Source organism: Clarias gariepinus, chromosome 7 (assembly GCF_024256425.1).
Source record: "Clarias gariepinus isolate MV-2021 ecotype Netherlands chromosome 7, CGAR_prim_01v2, whole genome shotgun sequence".
In the NCBI taxonomy this organism is placed as follows: domain Eukaryota; kingdom Metazoa; phylum Chordata; class Actinopteri; order Siluriformes; family Clariidae; genus Clarias; species Clarias gariepinus.
In genome coordinates, this window is record NC_071106.1 from 18,446,890 (window position 1) to 18,469,191 (window position 22,302).

A 22,302-nucleotide genomic window follows, 5' to 3' on the forward strand; every position below is an offset into this window, starting at 1 on the left:
AACGATTGCCTTGTTTCCCATCAGCACTAGTATTGATTCATTCTGTCAACACTCCACTTCTCTGTTCAGTTTCTCACAGAAACACACACATACACAGACACACACACCCCATGTCGCTTCTAAAAACAATGCCTTCTGCATGAGGACTGCATGACCCTCTTACCTGCTGGAGTAGCAGAAGTGTATGCACAACCAGAACAGTATAAAGTGGTTACCAAAGATGAATAAAAAATATGTGCAGATACAAAACACACACACACACACACACACACACACCTACACACACACACACACACACACACACACACACACACACACACACTTTTTTACCACTTCATTAGGTATACATTTCTAGTACTCGTTTTGTCTCCAGAAATGCCTTAATTTTTCATGCCATGGATTTAACAAGGTGTTAGAAACATTCATTAGAGATTTTGTTCCATGTTGACAAGATAGTAATTGTCGGTAGAAGGAAATGTTGGATTTTGAAATCGATAGTAATCCTTGAGAAAACAGTATGCATGGCAGCATTCTTTATTACAGTGCAATAATTGCTCGGTCTCTGGGAGAATATGTAATTCTTACAGATAATGAATGTTACAAACACCCACAGTCCACTTTAATAGGATCACCTGAACATTCATTCAACTACAGTATATGATGAAGTTAATATTTATCACTTATTCAATTTAGTGACTTTAGCTTGAAATGAGGAGCCCATGTGATCAGATTTTTGTGGGGAAAATCAATTTCTGTAGTTCAGCACTTTTGTTGCTCCGGTCTGCTTTGCTAACCATCTAAGCCTCTTCATCTATATAAACTTTTTTTACTCACTCATCATCCATACCACTTAATAGTGTATACAGGATTGCGGGAGGCCTGGAGCCTGTCCTGGGAGACTTAGGGCACAGACAGGGTATACCCTGAACAGGGTGCCAATCCATCACAGGGCACACACATACACACACTCACACTACAGCCATTTAGCCTAACCTGCATGTCCTTGAACTGTGAAAGGAAACCAGAGTACCCTGAGAAAACCCACCAAGCAGGGGGAGAACATGCAAACTCCATACATAGAAGCGAGAATCGAACCTGGACCCTGGAGGTGCAAGGCGACAGTGCTAACCACTAAGACACCATGCCGTCTATAAAATTTGTATTTAATACAATAAACATATAAAACCTTATCAATAATATCTTATTGCTTTCCAGAAATGCTTACCAGAATTTTACAATAGTTGGCTATGAGAACACTTTGACAAGGTAGGCTCATTATTCCGCTTAACTGAATGAAATGCACCCACTAAATACATCATGGTGTAAGCAGCTATAGTGAGCTTTTTCAGCCATGTTTAGTTCTGCCATGCCTGCTGTGGACTTCACTGCTCACTTCAACAGTGCAGAATTAGAGGAAAGATAATAAATAGTTATTAGTATCAATTGCCTGCAAACTTCACACACTGGTATTGGCACTATACTACAGTTAGGACTTTGTAAGTGTTTGTTGAAGAACACACATTCCCCTGGCATTTTTACATTTATAAATAAAAAATAACAAGAAACAAAGGATTATGCTGCTAGGTCAATCAATTTTCTCAACAGGACAACAATAGGAAGCTTGGAGCCTGTGTGGGGTCGGAGTCATGAGGCAATGCCTTCACTCTTGTCAGGGTTGAAGAGAAACGAGGTATTTGCAGGTAAATCTTTATTACTGTAGGAAACATATTTACTGTACTACAACAAAACCAAACTAAGGCTAAGCTTACTTGCATTAGCATTGAACAGGACAAAATAGAAAGCAAAGACAGTATATCATTAAAATAATGATAACAGTCTTAACATTAGATATAACATAATAATACCCCAATAAAAACAGTTTTTATTTTTTTATTTTTATGTTTAACCGTGTTTGACAATGCAAGCACAGGGGCGCACAATCCAGTGTCTTTTGTGCCAGTCCCAAGTCTGAATAAATGCAGAGTGTTGTGACAGGAAGGACACCTGAAGTCAAATATTTATACCAAATCAAATGTTGTGAATCACTAAGAGGACTTCCATGCCGGACTTTGAATGTTGGGACTCTGACAGAGAAGGCAAGTTTCCAAGTTGGTTGATATGATGCAGAGAAGGAAAGTGGATATACTGTGTGTCCAGATGGAAAGCTACCAAGGCTAGAAACTTAGGAGCGCCGTTCAGGTTGTTTTACCATGGTGTGGATAGGAAAAGAAATGGAGTAGGAGTTATCCTAAAAGAGGAGTTTATAAGGTATATTCTGGAGATGAAAAAAATTATTAGATAGGTTGATAAGTCTAAAGCTGGAAATTGATGGTGTGATGTGCAATGTTGTTAGTGGTTATGCCCCACAGGTAGGATGTAAGAAGAGAAGAAGAAATTCTGGAGTGAGTTAAATGAAGTGATGCAGAGCATCCTCAGTGGTGAGACAGTGGTGATTGGTGCAGATTTTAATGGACATGTTGGGGAAGGGAACAGATGTGATGAGAATGTGATGGGCAGGTTTTTTCTTCAGGACAGGAACGCAAAAGGACAGATAGTGGCGGACTTTGCAAAAAGTATGGAAGTGAACACTTTCTTCCAGAATAGGCAGGAACATAGGGTGACATATAAAAGAGGAAGCAGAAGCACTCAGGTGGACTGAGAGGACTGAAGAGAGTAGTCAGGAGTACATGGAGAGGAAGCATAAGGTGAAGTTACAGGTGGCAAAGGCCAAACAAAGAGCGTATGAGGACTTGTAGGCTAGGTTGGACAGTAAGGAGGGAGAGATGGATCTGTACAGGTTGGCGGGACAAAGAGATTAGAGATGGGAAGGATGTGCAGCAGATTAGAGTGATTAAAGATGGGGATGGAAATGTACTGACAGATGCCAGAAGGGTAAAGGGAAGATGGAAGAAGGACTTTGAAGAGTTGATAAATGAAGAAAATGAAAGAGAATGAAGAGTAGAAGAGGTGACTGTTGTGGAGCTGGAAGTAGCAAAACGAATAGGGTGAGGAGGGCATTAAAAAGGATGAAGAGGGGAAAGGCATTTGGTCTTGATGACATACCTGTGGAGGTATGGAAGTGCTTGGGAGAAGTGGCAATAGAGTTTCTGACTAGTCTGTTAACAAGATCTTGGAATGTGAGAGGATTCTAGAGGAATGGAGGAGAAGTGTATCTGTGCCGATCTTTAGGAACAAGGAGGATGTACAGAGCTGTGGTAACTACAGAGGAATAAAGCTGATTAGCTATACAATGAAGCTTTGGAAAAGAGTAGTGGAAGCTAGGTTAAGGGCAGGCGTGAGCATTTGTGAGCAGCAATATGGTTTCATGCCTAGAAAGAATACAACAGACCCAGTATTTGCATTAAGGATGCTGATGGAGAAGTACAGAGAAGGTAATAGGGTGTTGCATTGTGTCTTTGTAGATTTAGAGACACGTATGACAGGGTGCCGAGAGAGGAGCTGTGGTATTGTATGAGGAAGTCTGGAGTGGCAGAGAAGTACTGTATGTTAAAGTGGTAAAGGACATGTATGAGAGCTATAAAATAGTAGTGAGTGACTTTAAGGTGGAGGTGGGTCTGCATCAAGGATCGACTCTAAGCCCCTTCTTGTTTGCTATGGTGATAAGGAGGATGACAGATAAGGTTATGGACTATGATGTTTGCAGATGACATGGTGAGGCTACAGGGAGAAGAGGTAAAGAAGGTGCAGGACTTTAAGTACTTAGGGTCAATGATCCAGAGCAAGCAATGTACAGGCAGGCTGGAATGGGTGAAGAAAAGTTTCAGGCGTGTTATGTGACAAAAGAGTATTAGCGAGAGTGAAAGGAAAGGTGTACAAGACAGTGGTGAGACCAGCGATGCTCTACAGCTTAGAGACAATGGCACTGAAGAAAAGACTGGAGTTAGAGCCGGATGTAGCAGAGCTGAAGATGTTAAGGTTCTCTTTGGGAGTGATCAGAGGGACAACCCATGTTAAATGTTTTGGAGACAAAGTCAGAGAGGCCAGATGGAGGTGGTTTACCCATGTTCAGAGGAGACATTATGAGCATATTGGTAAAAGGATGCTGAGGTTGGAACTGCCAGGCAGGAGGTCTAGAGCAAAACCAAAGAGAAGCTTTGTGAATGCAGTGAGAGAGGACATGAAGTTGGCTGGTTTGAGAAAAGAGCATGCGGAGGATAGGGTTGGATGGAGGCAGATGATTCGCTGTGGTGACCCCTGTAAGGGAACAGCCAAAAGGCAAAAAAGAACCATGTTTGACATCCAGCATGTTGCATTACTGCCACCTTCAGTTCTCATTCTCCCTCATTTTTAAGCCGTCTTTTCAGTTCAGACTTTGTTTCAAAATTCAGTAAACATTATTTCCTACCCCCACTTCTACTCTTTTCTAGCTCCTGTAAATGTGTAATCATGTCTTCCGTCTCCTGTACATATTTCCTGCATAATGAGAGAATAGGCTCAACCTTCTCGACTTCATCGCACTGATCACAGTCCCTGAAGGTTCTTTCCTGTAATGAACGGAGTGCTATTAAGGTTGCCAAGTCTCATTCTTAGTCTGCTCATCAACACTTTCCTTTTCCTCCCCTTCTTATCACATCTGCTCTGTTTGGAAATGAATGTAAATGTATCATTTTACCTGCATAATCAACCACAAACCTGCAAAGCTTAAGGTAATGAGACTAATCAAGAGAAAATCTACAAAACCTGCAAAGAATTACACAATGTGAACAGGACTTAGACAAAGGATGCTGGAAAAGTAAGGGCACAGTAAAAAAATAAATGTCCAAAACACATAGATGTGAACACTTATTATATTATTACGTATCTGCAGCACAGTGGTCTAATAGTTAGCACTATCACCTCCAGGGTCCAGGTTTGATTCCCGCCTCATGGTCATAAAAATAATAATGAATACAATGTTCACCATTGGCCTCCACAGTCCCTAGTTGGTTCCTAGATGAATGGATGGATCTATCTAGCAACATGATGATAATAATAACTTATTAAAGGAAAGATTTCACACAAAAAATATATATATTTCTATGTCCAAGAGTATTTTCATAAGTTTCAATAAGTTCTGAGGATCTTTTATTATCTTAAAGTTTAGCATTTAAAGTTTAATGGAAAATGCATTATTATAAAAAATAGACAAAGTAGTAAAACAAGGACATTGTGTTTCACTGAGCTTATTGTTTGTGTTTTATTTCAGCTATTCAACCAAAAATCTTGTTAATGTCTCCATTCACAACTTCATTCATTTTATAGCCTGTTGTAATAGAACTATTTGCTCCTTTTAAGTCACAGTTTAAACAATACCATTGTACATCTAAAAAGAAATGTTACTATTTGAAAGATACAAGCCTATGTTCTATTGATTTGCTCACCTTTCTAGATCAGCGTGTGCACCGTCCCATTTAGCTCCATAGTTATCACTGGAGAGTTTCTTTTGCTAAAGCTTGATATTTTTTTGCTAAAGCTTGATATTTCTGAATTGTATGGTTTTCCATTAATGTGCTACCCTGTCAGAATTTCCTTCTGATAGGACAAATTTATAGTTATATTAGTTTGTGCCATTTTTTCACAGTGCTGGAGAGAGGGGAGAACAGCTGCCTGCTAAAACCCACATTCAAACCCAGTCACAGGCGCACTTTCAGCAGGAAAACACACTTTGTCTGCTTAATATCTGCTTCTATGCTGTTTGGAATGGCTCATTCATGGCTGAAGTAAGTTACAATGCTAACTGCCTTCTAACACAAAGCCGAATCACAATTCTCTCTCTAACCCCTCTGATTAAGAGCGCTACAGTATATGGTATGAAAAAAGGGATCGCGAAATCCAGCACACTAGCTTTCCATTTACCACTGTTATTGTGATTTAACTTGGATCCTGATATTCTAAAGCAGAATAAGTTGAATTATAAAGGGAAGCTTACAAGAGATTTACAGGACTGTGCACTGCTGCCATGGTTTATTCACCTTATCATTTCCTTACATGGTACCAGTAAGAATTTAAAACTACTTTTACCCCATTTGATACACTAACCCTCGGTTGCCAGCTCAGCAATAGTTCCACCAGTCATGGAAAGATACAGTATGTGTTAAAGCAAAATAATAAAATAAAAATAATTGGTATGATAAATAAATAAACAAATAATCTGTTGAACTGTTGGGGGAAAAGCAACGTCACATTCTAGATTGTACTGTTGTTAAAAATATAAAAACAGCTGTGATATTTTCGGCATTCGGACTGATGCCTACAGCTGCATCCCAGCCATGCTGATATTCAGTACAGTACAATATCAGTCTCACATGATATTGCTTAATTGCAACACCCCCAATACACATGCTTGTGCACATGCATATATGTAGTATCCGCACTGCGGCATTTAAAATGCCATTGAGTCAAACAAAAGGTTAGATATTTAGCACAAAGGGTATAGATTAAATGTTTTCACCCCAACCTAAACACACGAGTGAATATAACATTTCACACAATTTTTCGCCGCCAGGGCTTACATATCAGCAGCATGCCATGCAGACATACACACACACACACACACACACACACACATGGCACAGGTTTAGGCACATTTCAGTCTCAGAATCAGAGATCACAAACTGTTCTGTTCCATAGACCTAATGTTATATGAAAGAACATCACACAGAGATTCCTGTAAGGAGTTTAAATTTTTGCCTCAATTGCCAAATGCATTAAATTCATAACAGGGAAAAATCATGCACTTTTCATTAGACATCTTTAAAACGAAACACTGCATTTATGTGAAAAAATTATCCATTATAATATCATTCATGCTTCACGAAAGCTAAATTACACATGGAAAGAAAGAAAGTACCCTGAAAAACAGGACATGATAGTAAAGCTAAACGTTCACTGTGTGCTGTGCCCATTGGTTTTAGCAGATCCTGTGTGTTTGCTTAATGTCTAAAAATAATCTGTTATCTGTTAATGTATTCATTCTTCAAATAATAAATGATTGTATACACACAGGCGCCACGGTGGTGTAGTGGTTAGTGCTGTCGCCTTGCGCCTCCAGGGTCTGGGTTTGATTCCTGGCCAGGCTTGATTCCTGTCTCTGTGCGCATGGAGTTTGCATGTTCTCCCCATGCTTGGTGGGTTTTCTCCGGGTTCCTACCACAGTCCAAAGATCTGCAGCTTAGGCTAATTAGCCTAATAACAGGCTAATTAGCGCGTGTATGTGTGTGCCCTGCGATGGATTGGCACCCTCTCCAGGGTGTACCCCACCTTGCGCTCTAAGTTTCCTAGGATAGGCTCCAGGTCACTGTACAGTAAAAGAGGTATAGACGAGTAGTGAGTGGGTGTATACACACATTCGAAAAAAATTTTTATAAATAAACGATTGCCATATTTTGGCGGTGCTGTGGTTAAATTGGGGAGGCTAGGACAGCAACCCCAAGCCCTTACTGTATCTGGTGCTACCCATGATTGCTTTTAAAAGGAATTGTATACGCATTGCTCTCTACATTTTCATTACACAGGAAATTTAAACCCTTAGTTTTAGATTGTGTTTACTATATGGTATGTGGGAAATGGTTCATGATAATAGTCTTTCCTTTTGCACTGAGGTTACGAAAACATTTTTAAGATCAGTCAATGGAAACAACCTGTCTACAGGTCATGATATGGATGGGATAAGGACTTTCCATTCCTGCACACTTCTGGATTTTGCATCATCAACATATTTTTGAATATTATTAAATCCATTCCTTAGTAGCGGTTCTGGTTGGGATGACAGGTTCAGGGGATACCCAAATGAATAATAAATGCCAGTGACAGCTGATAGGATCTAAATTGATGATCCAAATTAATGCTGATAGAGGATTTGTTCGAATTGTAAAAGGGTTTTTGCCGTACACTCACCAGCAATTAAATGTTACGAGTGTTTTTCATCATTGCTGCTCTACAGTCTGCTTGTCTTTAACAGTAAACATTCAAAAATAGTTGTCTAGATTTACACAGCTGTGTTTTTTTTATTTTCTTAATCACAACCATTGTCTCTCACCTTGTCTTTAAAAATGCTGGTGTGAGTAAGCTACAAAAATAAGGAAGGCAAAGAGCAGTGTACTGAACGGGAGAAAAGTGATGACAGGTTATTTTTCACCAGCGCTCTCCTGACAACACAGTGCTGTTTCCCTTTCTCCTCTGACACACGTAAGATTCAATCTGGCCATCTCTAGGTGGCCTTTCCACTCCCATAACCAAATGAAAGCCATTATTACACACTTTACAGACAGCAGGGGGAGCAGAGACGAGCCAGGAAAAAGGCCAGAGCAGCAGATTTACAGGGCTCAACTGTGTGATTTCAGCATGTGTGCTTGTGTTTGCACTTGTATGTAAGAGTGAGTCAGTGTGTATGCGTGTAAACCATTATTGTTGATGGCGCTTTTTATTCTTATCGAGGGTTATTGTTGGCATGCCAGGCGGGAGACATTTTAAGCTATAAAAGAAAAGTGGACTCTGAAGACCCGTCTTTCAATGTTGATCCTAATGGCCCACACTGTTTGTGCACCTATTCTTCCCCCCTGTTTTTTCTCACTTCAGCTTCGGGGAAGGAAATAGAAAATAAAATGGCTCTAATTACATGCTTGTGTAGTTTCAGCTGGAGATTGTTGGTAAAATATGTAAACAAGTTTACATCACGCGGATTTAGGGTTAAAACTCTGATCAATGGAAATAAACAAATCAAAGACACCAATCCTCTGGATCTACACATAATGCAAGTAACTACTCTAGGTTGAATAGTGAATAGTGTAATATGTTTTTTACCGAATGACAATTTTGGCATATACTAATATCCACTTTTTTTTTTTTTTCAATCACCCATAAAATGTAATGTAATTTTGGATATAAAATACAAATAGTTAAATATTTTGTCATAGATAGACATATAAACAAATATGATAGATGTCACTCTATAAACATCATGTTTGATGCAACATGCAACTAATTTTTCAAATTGTAAAAAAAAAAAAAAAAAAAAAAAACCTTTATATGTGTCCAGAATGATTTACTGCCCTGTAGATCATTCTAGTAAGAGTTGCCAGCTGAGAATTCTATACTCCACATATTTGGGTGGTGATCAATACTTGCAATAATAAATAAAACATCTAGAAGTACATTTCGGTTTCATAAGGCAGCTCCAGAGTTATTGGCATCCTTGGTAAAGAAGGCTAGACAAGGTTATGAGAAAAATGTCATTTATTAAGTTAAATATAATCTCAGATTTAAAATGTGAAAGAAATCTGACAAAGAGACTTACAGAAGTGGTTTGTAGTCTCCAAGAAAATAATATCCTCTACAAAGGGATTGGGTTCTGAGACCTGGTTGAAGATGAGTTGGTACAGCAATATAAAAAATAGTTTTTGTTTTAGTTTTCTTTTCCCTTAGTTTATTATCTTCAGTGCTTATCCTTTGAGAACAAGCGTGCGCGCACCCCCCCCCACACACACATACACCTCATATCTTTGGACTGTAGGAGGACACAGGAGTACCCTACGGTATTAACAAAACGGAAAACAAAATAAATTAAATAAACAAAATAACAAAACTAAAAACAAAACAAAAAAACCCAAAACAAAATAACAAATTGGTTTTGGGTTTTGTTATTTTGTTTAGGGTTTTGATATTTTGTTTTTGAATTATTTATTTTGTTTTCCATTTGGTTAATTTGGTTTTGAATTTGATATTTTGTTTTGGGTTTTATTATTTTGTTTTCAGTTTTGTTAATTTGTTTTGCACTTCAGGGCCACCATAGTACGCAGAGTAAACCAGCCACACACTGAGAGAACATTAATTCATTAATTCATTTTCTATAATGCTTATCTTGTACAGGGTTACAAGGATCCCAATCCATTGCAGGGCAACTGGGGGGAACATACTTCTATTTCATTAGTGGTTAGTTAAGTGTGTGGTTCAGCCAGAGACTCAGCTGTTTGGACAACCAGGGAAAATTCGTCATCCATAAAGACTCTTCTCTGTCCTGGCACCCTGGTGAACATTATTGATATTGCTGACTTTTATATTCATAAAACTCTTATTTTTAAGTTTTAGAGTCTATGGTTTAGAGTTTAATTGACTTTATGGCATGTATGTATTGTAAAAGCTAAAGCTTTCAGTATCGAGTGACTTATATATCTTATATGTTTAAAAAAATTAAGGGAACACTTAGTGCCAGTTTGACTTGAACGCCCATCATATGTGATCATATGTGTATGTAAGGTTCAAGTCGAACCAGGACATCAAGTGTCCCCTTAATTTTTTTTGTCCAGTATATATATCTTATTTATTATGAGTAAAGTAATTGTAAGATGTTAGGATGGCTGTACCAAAAAATAATGCAAAAATGGGTATTTGTTTTTGTGGGACCTTTTTATTAACTGACATGTGTTGTTCAAATTCCACATATTGGCAGAGTAAATCTTGTTGTGTACAAAGATACTACTCTACATCATAGTCCACTCCACAAGCAATGCATTATCCACTGTTGAACCCAACTCTCAAATCCTCTTTGAAATTCTCAGTTTTGGTCTTCCATTGTCTTGAGTTCTGGTTTCCACTGCTTCGTCCGTCTGTGCACATTGCTTTTGTCAATGGTGCTATCTCCTTAAACATTCTGTAGACTTTTGTTGATGTTGGAGGGCCTGCACCCAACCTTTGTCCACAAATAAAAATCATAAATCAATAATGGAAGAACAGGAAGATGTGGAATTTGAACAACCTATGTCAGTTATAAAATAAAAAAAGTTATGTCCACTTTTACATTACTTCCGTTACAGTTCTTGTATTTAATTAATACATTTAAATTTAAATTCCTATTTAGCATGAAGTTGAGTGAGAACATGGGGTAAAATCCACAAAAACTAGGTTCTAGGAAAAGGATCATCCTCTAATTTTTTTATTAATTTTAAGAAAGGGACTTGGGCATTTCTGGACTAAAAATTGGCATACAAAATCCAGTTGGACCAGAAGATTTTGGATGTCATGCTGCTTTTCATGCCAGTCTTGAGAGTCTAAAGAGAGTGTAATGCATTAATTTATGACCACAAAATGTATAAATGTAAAAAAGTTGGATTGTGTGCAGCCAAATTAGTTAAATGCAAGACCTGTCAGCAAATGGCATGAAAATAGGTCCTGATGAGTGCTAAAATATGTATGACAGGTGATTACACACCTTGAAACAATAAGGCAGGTATTTTTTTTCACATACAGATTTCTTTTCTCATCACACACAAAAGAAAGGCAGCATCAGAGCCTGCTGGGACTGTTAGGTGTTAAAAGGCTTGCTGAAAAGGCTAGACATGGTACTAAAGGACACTTGCACTCATGTGGCTGGCTGCTCTCTCCCATTAACCCTTACCAGGCATGTCTGTGTACGTACACTAATACTTACATATACCTTAATCACATAATGCGTTTAAAATGCAGTACATTTCATATAAATGATATATTAAAATGAATATATTAACCTTTTGTTGTGTAATACAGGATTTTAAAATACAAATTTCTAGTGTACTTGTTTTTCAGTGAAATTTCATAACCTGTTTGCAGTGGTTTTGAGGAAATTTGGTCTCTGTTCCCTTAAGAGTCAAGTGGGTTCTATATCACCAAATGCAATATTTATACTCTTTGAGTGTTTAATGGTTATTTTCTCACTCGGCTTGAGTGCACCATAACTCTAGAACAAAGCAGGGGTGATTATGTAAATCAGACACATTTTATATTATAAACAATTTAGAAGTAAAACCATCAGTGTGTTGTGCAGAATGAGGAAAAAAACATGCTCAAAAAGAACAATTATATATCCAAGTTTAGAAGTCTATTATTCAACTATAAAAAAAATCACTATTTAAAGACGATGGTCCTCAAAGACCACAGCCACACACAATTTAGTATGCTCATAGCTCTGATTTAACTTTTAACAAATTGGATAGTCACCTGAGGAGTGGAAATAGACATGTTCAGCCAAGAAATACTGTGCCCCTATCTGTTATTTAACACTCAGTTTAATGATTGTGTCTTCTGGCACTATCTAGATGGATATAGTAAACCTGCTATTATAAAATAGGTAGTTTTACTTCTCAGATCTGATCATGAATCATGTTCAGAGGCATGGTAAAATCCACACATCTATGAACAAATCATGATAATTCAATTCTGTACAAATTTTAAAACAATAAAACTATTACACTAATGTCTAGTGGTAGCATTAAACACAATCTGAAACAGCAGAATGTAAGTTCTCTGTAGTGAGGGTGTTACTGCTGTACAGTATCTTACATACTCAAAGCAGAGAGACATCTACAAGGCTTGCAGAAAAACTCTTTGATAATTGTCCTGTTCTTTATTTTAAAATAATGGATTTAAAATACATGTTGTTTTTACGTAAGCTAGTTAATATGGTTTGAAGCTGCTTAACAAACAAGAGACTTACCAACAATAATTTTAGTATCAATATTATATGTGCAAAGCAAAAGCCTGCATTTCTCTGTTACAGCAACATAAAAAAATCATACCCTTTGTAAATACTTTATGCGTACTTTATTGCAAATTTGGATGAAAAGCATGATGAAACACACACAACATTCATAAATGCAAGGGCTAATTTTCTTCTTTTTCTTAATTTCCACATAGGCAGTGGCAGCTAGTATAACTGGGAAAGCAGGGTGAGCCCCCTTCTTTAAGGGAAAACAAACAATAAACAAAATGAAATCAATTCAGATTATTGGCTGTTAATATACATCTTTTTTTTTTTTTTTTTTTTTTTTTAATTTTGTGAACCAAGTACAAAAGCAGCACAAATTATTATAAGGAAAATGCACAGAATTGTATAAAGCTACAAAATGGGGACTGTTTTCTTTCTAGACCAGACTGTAGATTCATGCAGCCTATCAGTAACTGTCATGTCAGGTAAATGCAGAGTGTACAGCCATTTGAAACAGATCTCAGTTTTGGGTGATATTTTGAGTCCTGCCTCACTGACACTGATGAAACACGTCATCTGCTTTAACTGAGATTGTGTTTGGGTAATACAAGTATAATTGGATGTGTATTTACTCTCTTGTTCTTTTTTCTAGGGTGCATTTGGGGAAAAAAAATCTAGTAATAGAAAACTAATAAAAGTACAAATTACACAAAAGGGTGGAACTGTAAATTTAATGGTTTAAACATAACTTTTGCAACTTTTCTAATTTTCTTATTAGAAATATTAGAATTATTAGAACTCATAAATGTTGCAAATATTGGACTATGGAATTTTTGTCTAATGTAACAAATAGCCACCAATGTACAAAGGTATTTTAAAGAAATCAAATGAGTAACTCAATAATTAAAATATACCATACAGTATAAAGTAGTGTATTTTGAAATCGTGTTAAGGGCACACAGATCTGGTTCCATAGGAAACAGAGGCTAGTTGCCAGAATGTGCATTTAAAGAAAGTTTATTGGGACTGATATTTTCAGCCTCTGTTCTGACCTTAAGCTGTCAGTGTCACATACCCAGATGAGCAGAGTGAGCCGGTCCTGTTAAATCTCATTATCAAAATGCATACAGAACAGAAAGTCTGTTTGGAATGAGCTGCCAACAGGCCACCAATAATAGTCAAGTCTAATGTAATTTGCTCAATTGAATTTGCAGGGCTTTACAATGTTGATTGAATTATGTTCAGCGAAGGAATGGGCACAGCTTACTACTAATCAAATTAATTATTGTCATAACCCAAAATGATACTAATAAAAAAAAGAAAAGATGTTGATTAAATATTAACGCCATCACTGCAATGTAATTAATATCAATTCCAGAGAGATGGAGAACTCTTGTTGTCCATATACCCCTTCACTAAAAGAACCTGGCAGAGGTTAGAAGAGTATGTTCATTACACTGTGGGGAAAAATCTCTGGCACTCCAGAACAAAGCACAACAACTAAACATGTTATGGTGAAGCTCGATTTACAATGTGCTAAATGTTTTAAATAAGTGTGCTAATTACAACAGTTGTTAACTCCTCATTTCGAGGATTCGAACACTTGCTTGCTGATGGCTGTTTAATGACCATAAGTTATCGTTCTGTCTACAGCTACAGGGACAGACGTTTCTAAAGGAATGCATGTCATTATAACATTGAGGGTGTTTTCTGTGGAACTGTTTTCCCTGTCTTGTGTGTCTGATATAATGTGTGAACGCATCAAGGAGTTTATGTTCATTTCAACCACACACACACACACACAGTGAGAGAGAGAGAGAGAGAGAGAGAGAGAGAGAGAGAGAGAGAGAGAGAATAAGATGGTTGTTCTTCCACTGAGGTGTGTTAACTAAATAAGAATATTTTTAATCCTTATACCTAATCCTAAATCATTTTCTTCAGGGCTTACAAAAAAAAAGGTCCTGTGAGAGTAAAATATTTAATCCTATCATCATGTGGACAGAACGTCCTCACAAAGAGGGAAATACAGACACATTATTGTTTTAATTACAAATTGGGCAGATGGAGGCACCTCAGGTAGCAGTGAGATGCAGTGAGACCTGGAGGATGTGGTGCATGGCAGGATCGGTCCTCACGGGAAAGCTGTCACCACGCAATATCCGTCCTGACACTCCAATAGCGAAGCTTTCACTGCTCAGCTACTGTGACGAGGGATTCTCCTTTTGTTGTCTTTTTTGTCTTTTCTTTGTTTATAGAAGAAATTTAGCTGATCCCTCTTTTACATACTGTGATGTAATATTTGACTGACAGTTGAATATGATAGAACAGTGTTGGAAAGCCTTAAAATCATGACTGGTTTGGTTGGAAACACATTAGCTCACTGGCTGTGTGTGCTGTGTTGTTTAAGTGGATGAGAGTCAAGAGCCACCTGATCTTTTCAGCAAATCATTTTGTCTACCCACTTTATCCATACCTACGGGAAAACAAGCTTTGTTTTTACCTGAATCTAATCAAGTACAGAGAAAGGCTGTGTCTACCCACAATAGTGTTTTATGCATTTGTTTGTTTGCTTGCTTGTTTTTAAAAAGAACATAACCACTGAGGTTGAGTGTGCTCGCTCCAAGCTCCTGTTTTTTTTTTTTTTTTTGCTTTGGTTTGTCTTGTATTACATCACTAAAATGAATTGGAGCCATTTGAGGTTCACGCAGGCTTTAAGTCTAAAAGAATGGTAGGATAAACCACATGGTCCATTGCAGATTCTTCTCTTATTTTGGAATACATTATTCATTTACTCTTAATTGACTAAATGAATACACTAGAACAACTGGGCTTAAATGGAGGCACCTGGGTGCTTCCTTGTTTTATTCCTTGTTATTAGGGTCTATCTGTAACATCTTTGAAGCTTTAAAGTCTCCCCACCACCCCAAGCCCCAAGTGGTCAGTTGTGAGTGATGTCATGGCGCACCCTTCTTCAATAAGGTGTCTTCCGACGTCTTTAATTAACTCCTCGGCTTATGTATTCTCCTACATGCTTTGTTGTTGCTGCCGCTGTTTCTTTCAAATGTCAAGACAGTCCATTGTTCTGTTTAACTTGCCACGTCTTCCTTCCCCCTGAAACCCGCTCAGTGATCTCATTTATTAAATGTCATGTAGGGAGTGCGCTGGCGCAGAACGCACGTTGTCAGCTCGGGAAGCGCGCGCGCGGGCCTTCCGCAGGCGAAAACGCATTTAAGGTATACGGTCTGAAACGCCAGAGCGATTCCGTCATCTTGTAAAGAACTGCAGACACGATATGGCAAACAAGAGGTCGCGTTTCTTAAGCTATGTAGGCAGCGCTATTGCGATTCGCCAGGGTCGCTTCTGTGAACGATAAACGATGAGCACTGCAGTCATATTTGTGAATACTTGTGTCCTGCACGTGTGTGGAAGAACTAACCTATTACTCGATTTAATTATGATTTCTTTTTTTAAAACATATGTCCAGTGAGGCATGATGCGCTAGAATCCATTAAAAAAAGTTCTTGCGCGTTCATGGAGTCATTCATAAAGACTACTTGGGTTGTCTCCATAATCCATTAGAACGCAGCGCACAAAGACAAATGACCTCTTGTTCGCGCGTCACGGCCCCCATTTTTAGAGGAACTCAGCAACGACTCCTTCCTCTCTCCAGAATCTCGAGCACCGGCAAGCCCACCTGTACGAGTCTTCTTCCTCAGGAAAAAAAAAAGGGGCGGTGCTTTGCTGCGCGTCACCGGCTGTAGAGGCGGTCCAGGCACCGCAATTGGCAGCCCAAAGCCGCGCTCACGGGCCGGTGGGGAGCCGTGCGGAGGGGGCGGGGGCGACGGCGCGTGCTCACCAGCCTTTGTGTATCACTTCCAATATCTCACGCGTCAATAATTGAGCGCGCGAGCAGACGGAGCCCCGCGCTATGTGCTCAGCCGCGCGCCGACTAGACGAGGGCCTCGCTGCGTGCACCGCCGACGACTCGAGACGAGTTCACTGGGGAAAATACGACTGATAAGAGGATTTAGAAACAACAACAACAAAAAAAACAATTCACAAATCGCAGACAGGACAAAACAATTGAATAAATTTAAATAAATAATTACATCAAACCCAGTTTATTTGGACAACCACTCCTGAAGAACGCTTGATTTTCAGCCTGGAGACGGCTGTGACTTGCTGAGCGAGCTGAGAGAAGTGTTAAGAGGCTGCAGGTTGAAGTTACAGTAATGCTGGCGTTTGTGCTGTGCGCGCTGGCGTTAGGGTGCCTGGCGAGCGCGCAGAACGAGACGGAGCCCATCGTGCTAGAGGGAAAATGTCTGGTCGTGTGCGATTCGAACCCAACTTCTGACCCTACCGGCACCGCGCTCGGGATTTCCGTGCGCTCCGGCAGCGCCAAAGTCGCCTTCTCCGCTGTCAGGAACACCAACCACGAGCCGTCAGAGATGAGCAACCGGACAATGGTCATCTACTTTGATCAGGTAACTTTTTCTTATGTGAATTACAACGCGGGGGAATGCTGTGTTCGCGTCGTAAGCATGGTGTTGATGAGGAGCTGTTGTAATGTTGCTTTGAGGTAGCAGCTCTCAGGTGTGACACGGGTGCATTATTTTATTCTCAGCGTGTCCACTGATAATAAAATCGAAAACCGTCCCCAAGGCCACAGCACAAACTTCAGTCTTGTTCACAACTTTCACATTTAGAAAGAAAGAAAACTTTACATTTCAGTTCTGTTTGCATTAGCGCGTGTTTGTGATCGGGATTGTAATGAGACTCTTCATTCACTGCGCTGCGGTTTCTCCTTCAGGTTCTCGTGAACGTTGGCAGAAGTTTCGACGAAGAGAGGAGTAATTTCTTCGCCCCACGAAAAGGGATTTACAGTTTTAATTTCCACGTCGTGAAGGTTTATAACCGGCAAACTATCCAGGTAAGTGGATTTCTCTGTGCGCGACTCTCGCGTCTGTGTGCGCGTGCGCGTGTGTTTGCCTCTGTGTGTATCTGTATATAGTTCTGATTAAATGTTAATGTGAGCCCGATTTAGCTAAGTAATAAAAAAGTAAATAAGTATTAGTGTTTATTATAAAATTATTAAGAGGGACTATTTCAGCACTATCACTAAATATAACATACGCATTAGGGGGACCATCCGCACATGAACTACTGAATTCTGCATCATGTGCAGTCCCTTTTTTTTCTTTTAGGAGATTTGCAAGATGACCAAAAATTTTCAAGACCATGGAATATAGTGACAATGAAATATATTTGCATTATTTAATAAAAAATGACAACAACAACAACAACAGAAACGACTTTTCTGTCATTAAAGCATAGAATTAAATATTAAATCCACTGCTGTTTTAAATGAATCAGACTGACAGCACTATGACTAATTCAAACTTATCTTGATGTTTTGCAGTCCTTTTGCATTGCAAAGATCTGAAATTAGCTCAAGAAAAATAAGTAAATAAATAAAAAGCACAAAGCAAACAAGGTCCAAATTGCACCTTTTGTGAAGTGAGAAATAAAAACAAACAAATGTTAAAAGAAAAAGAAAAAATAACCCACCACATCTCACACACAGTGCACAGCGGAAATAATTATCAGTGTAAATATAAGCAGTTGGTTTGTGTTTGAAAGAGAAAAAAGTAGAATGTTTCTTTCAATTAAAAATAAATTTTTTTACATCTACTTTTAATCTCAGCAATACCTCTTTAATCTTAGAAATGTATTTGTTCATAATGCATCTTCATGGATGTTATTAGATGGTCTTAGTGTTTTATTCAGGTTTTATTTATCTAGTGATTCAAATTGTAAACTATAGGCCAAATAATGATATGTACAGTAAATGCAGAACATAGTAGCCATGGTGATATACATTTTATATTGGAGTTCATTTTTTTAAGTCTATTGTTAAATGTTTAAGTTATGCATGTACATTTATATGTTATGCACAATCTATATATGAATCAAATTCACTCTCAAAGAAGAGGCTTTTACAATGTACCTTAAATCCATGTACACATTTTAAAGTGAAACACAGATATTAGGTGCAAAAGTGTGTATGCTTGAGTGCATTACTCCAGTGAAAAGGAATCATCCATTTTAGTCTGCCTTTTTTTAGGAGAGTGTGTCAATAAGCCTCTGCATTTAATTAGCTTTATTTATTAAAACAGTTAATTAAAGCATAATAACCACACTGACCGCTAAGCTTTAAGGATGCCTGTGGTTAAAAGCTCTCATCAATGCACAGCAGCGCACTAGAACATAACTACCACATATGAAACTGATTGCACTGACTGCCTATAAATAAATTATTTTTAGCAGACTCAAGTGCATGTAACACATCTTTGTGTTTAGTTTTACTCGATAAGTGCTCCCTGGCTTTAAAACCAGGACGAGCCAATAAAATGGATTTGTATGTGTGTTATATACACTTCAAAGTGTGTTATATCAGACCATGCAGTCTTTTTGAACATTACCGTATCTTTTGTCTTCTAAATATTTGCTGGTAATTAAAGGACTCTTTTTAGAAGTGTGTGAAACCAAATACTGCACATAGACAAAATTGTAAGATTAGAGTAAACTAACTAAAAACTCTCATGTTGATAAGAATTTCTGTATTAAATAAAATTATATTTGTTAAATCCAAAAGTAATCGAACATTTTGATAACAGTCGTGCAGTAAGCATATAACATTTAAATGCAATGTTTTTTACATTTCACAATATAAACTTTCTGGTTCTCTCTGAATGAAAGTAAACAAAAGGATGAAAATGCAACAATACATTTTTAATGCAAAGAGTGCGATATCATATGTCCTTCTCTTGGGTTAAGAAAATGTTTTTCTAATAGCATCTTGCTGGTGAAAAAGGGTTCCTACTTTATCATGCACAGTGTTCAGCTGAAGAAGCCTGTACTAGGCCGTCTGGCCTGCAAAAATACATAAACCTTCCCACAATGTAAATGTTGTTAATATTTTATGTAGGTTACCAGATTAGATTTGATATATTCCAAATCATAGTTGAAGATCTTCCATGGAATTAGTTTTAAAATCATTTGATCAATAGGAATAAATCCATAAAACATTTAATGCATGAACTTTCAAACTTTCAAAGTGGAACCAAACCATTCAATGTGACTATGGTAATACAAAGGAGTCTCCAGCCTTGTTAATGGAGATATACCGTAATATATCCCATTTTACATCATACCGGTGTCAGTCATTTTGCCTGAAAGAAAAAAAAATCATTGAGAATGATTGGGCAGGTTGGTGATAGTGTAGGCCCCTGTCACCATGCTGCTGTTACCCCAACCAGAACTGTGTGTCAGAATCTGTCTGTTCTTTTAAATGCTGAATTAGTCCAAGGGTGATGACACAATCAGTAGACTTCTATCCGTATTTCCTTTCCTAATTGGGTACTTTAGCGTTAATAAGATGACTTGAGTGGACCTGACAACAAGCTCCAACCACTTCTCTATTTGTTCTGCCATGTAATTGGTGCTGATGGGAACAATCGACTTCATGTCTTTTTGCCAGCAGGAATTACACTGACTGTTCCACACACGTCGTTCAACTATGTTACTGGTGTGCAATATACTCGGCCACAGCAATTTCAGGACTGTTATCTATTTATAGATCTACTGTATGATTGTAGAAAAAATACACTGAGCAAGTATCATTTTATTTTACTTCAATATACACACAAACCTCCCCAGTTCTTTCAATGTGTCCCATAAAATTAATAATAAGCTTTAAAACTTACTCACTGAATTCTAGTGTCTAATACCAAGACATTACCTGTCTTAATCTATAAAAGTGTATGAATGGAGATTAATGAACAAAAAACTGCAAGAGAAACAATGTGTCTCGTAATTTGATGTTTGGGCTGGACCACCGCGAAAAGTACATCACGTCATGATGGAATATTGTGTAGTTTTATTTGATGATAGTTGATTTATGAAGAGAAGAAAAGCTGTATTTTTTCAAAATAGATAATACTGCAAATTAGAAGAAATAAAGTAAGCTTGTTTGTGCCTTGCTCATATCCTGTGTCTTTGTTACAGGTAAGCCTAATGCACAATGGGTGGCCTGTGATCTCAGCCTTTGCTGGAGACCAGGACGTGACGCGCGAGGCTGCCAGCAATGGTGTTCTGATCCAAATGGAGAAAGGTGATCGTGCCTACCTCAAGCTGGAACGGGGCAACCTGATGGGTGGCTGGAAGTACTCCACCTTCTCTGGCTTCCTCGTCTTCCCTCTGTAGATGAGGGGCTCTCCATGTAGGGACTATTGCTCTTCAGCTCACCAGCTTGTGGGACTGTGGCGATAGAGTGAGAATGAGAGATGATGAGGGGAAGAAGGTGTGTGTGTGACAGAGATACAGTATATATATAAAGAGGGAATTTTAAAAGAGAATTAGTGTGGCTAGCTCTTTGACCTGCTCGCTCCGCTGCTTGCCTACAGCTCTGGACAGCCAAAACTTTTAATTAATGAATTTATTTATTTATTTTTATTTTGTTATTATGATTACAATAATTACCAGTTAACAATAAATCTAAAGAGGCTATTGCCTTTCTCCCTACAGATCTCCTTTTCATCTGCTTTATCGAACGTCTATCACCAGACATTTAATGAATGTCTGTTATAAAACTCAATGCACAAAATCATCCCACCCCATTAACTCAAACTGGCAATTTGTTAACCTTGATCCTCGCCTGCATAAAATCTTCAGTTCTTAATTTCCATACAGTATCTCAATTAGCAACCTCAGTTGTTCAAACATAGATCTCTGATGCTGTTCCCTTCAGTCTTCATGAGCACTTTCGCTCTTTTTGGTTCTGCTATTCTCCTCAAAACAGGAGGACATGTTTCAGTCTGTTATGCCTGGAGAGTATCTGAACTCCTCAAAGAGACTCTTACTGTATACTGGATATATACAGATATATAAAATCCTTCAAATTTCTATATGATATACTCTATGACTATCTCAATCTGAATAATCTGTATTTCCGTATTTCAGTGTTAATAGTAGTGGTTGTGTGTGTGTGTGTGTGTGTGTGTGTGTGTGTGTGTGTGTGTGTGTGCGCGCTTGTGTGAATGTGTGTGTGCGTGTGTGTGTGAATGTGTGTGTGTGTGTGAATGTGTGCTTGTGTGTATGTGTGTGTGTCATAATGCTGCAGCCAAGCTATCAATGCTTCTTGTTTTTGTTTGAGAAATGTTGCTACACTTACTTACAGTAAGCTATATCAGAAGTACTATAAAATAATTTATTATTATTGACTGTAAGATATGTGTGAATATTAAGAAACCCTTCCTTTTATTCATTAATCAATTGATTTAATTATTGTTTTTTTTATTTGCTTTGATCCAATAAAACATAAATGGTCATTTTTATTTTTTCTAATCTGATTCTCAGTCTCAAAATGTGATTTAGCCGTTTCTCCACACACATTATGCGTTTGAAACTCACAATAAGACACAATCAAATAAGAGTGTGACAGTCTTCTGCTCTTTGGTAGGGGTGGCTCTCTCTACTTTCAATGGTAGAAAGTTTCTCTGGTTGTTCAGTCACTTTCTCATGCTCACTCACTCCCCGAATTTCTCTTTGTCTTTGTTGAGCAGGTGATAGAGAGTTTTACTCTCTCTCTCTTTCTCCCTCACTTTTTCTTTCTCTCTCTTTCTCTCTGCTGTGCTCAACACATTAATGAGCTCCTAGGGGGAAATTTGTGCTTGCATAATAACTGTTTACCCCCAAAAAATCAACTTGTGTTAATCTATTCGTCTGTCTTATTTTCTTCTACTCGTTCGTTCTGTCGTCTTTCATTACCCCTATTTTTCATTGTC

General features: G+C 38.1%; 1 protein-coding gene across 1 annotated transcript; it reads left to right on the forward strand.

The window, feature by feature from the left end:
- Window positions 1-16,305: 16,305 nt before the first annotated feature.
- Window positions 16,306-21,536, forward strand: cbln1 (cerebellin 1 precursor). Its single transcript, XM_053500597.1, has 3 exons — window positions 16,306-16,941; window positions 17,268-17,387; window positions 20,525-21,536. Exons 1-3 carry the CDS (start codon window positions 16,690-16,692, stop codon window positions 20,720-20,722), a joined length of 570 nt encoding a protein of 189 aa, XP_053356572.1. The 5' UTR covers window positions 16,306-16,689; the 3' UTR covers window positions 20,723-21,536.
- The last annotated feature ends 766 nt before the right edge of the window (window positions 21,537-22,302 follow it).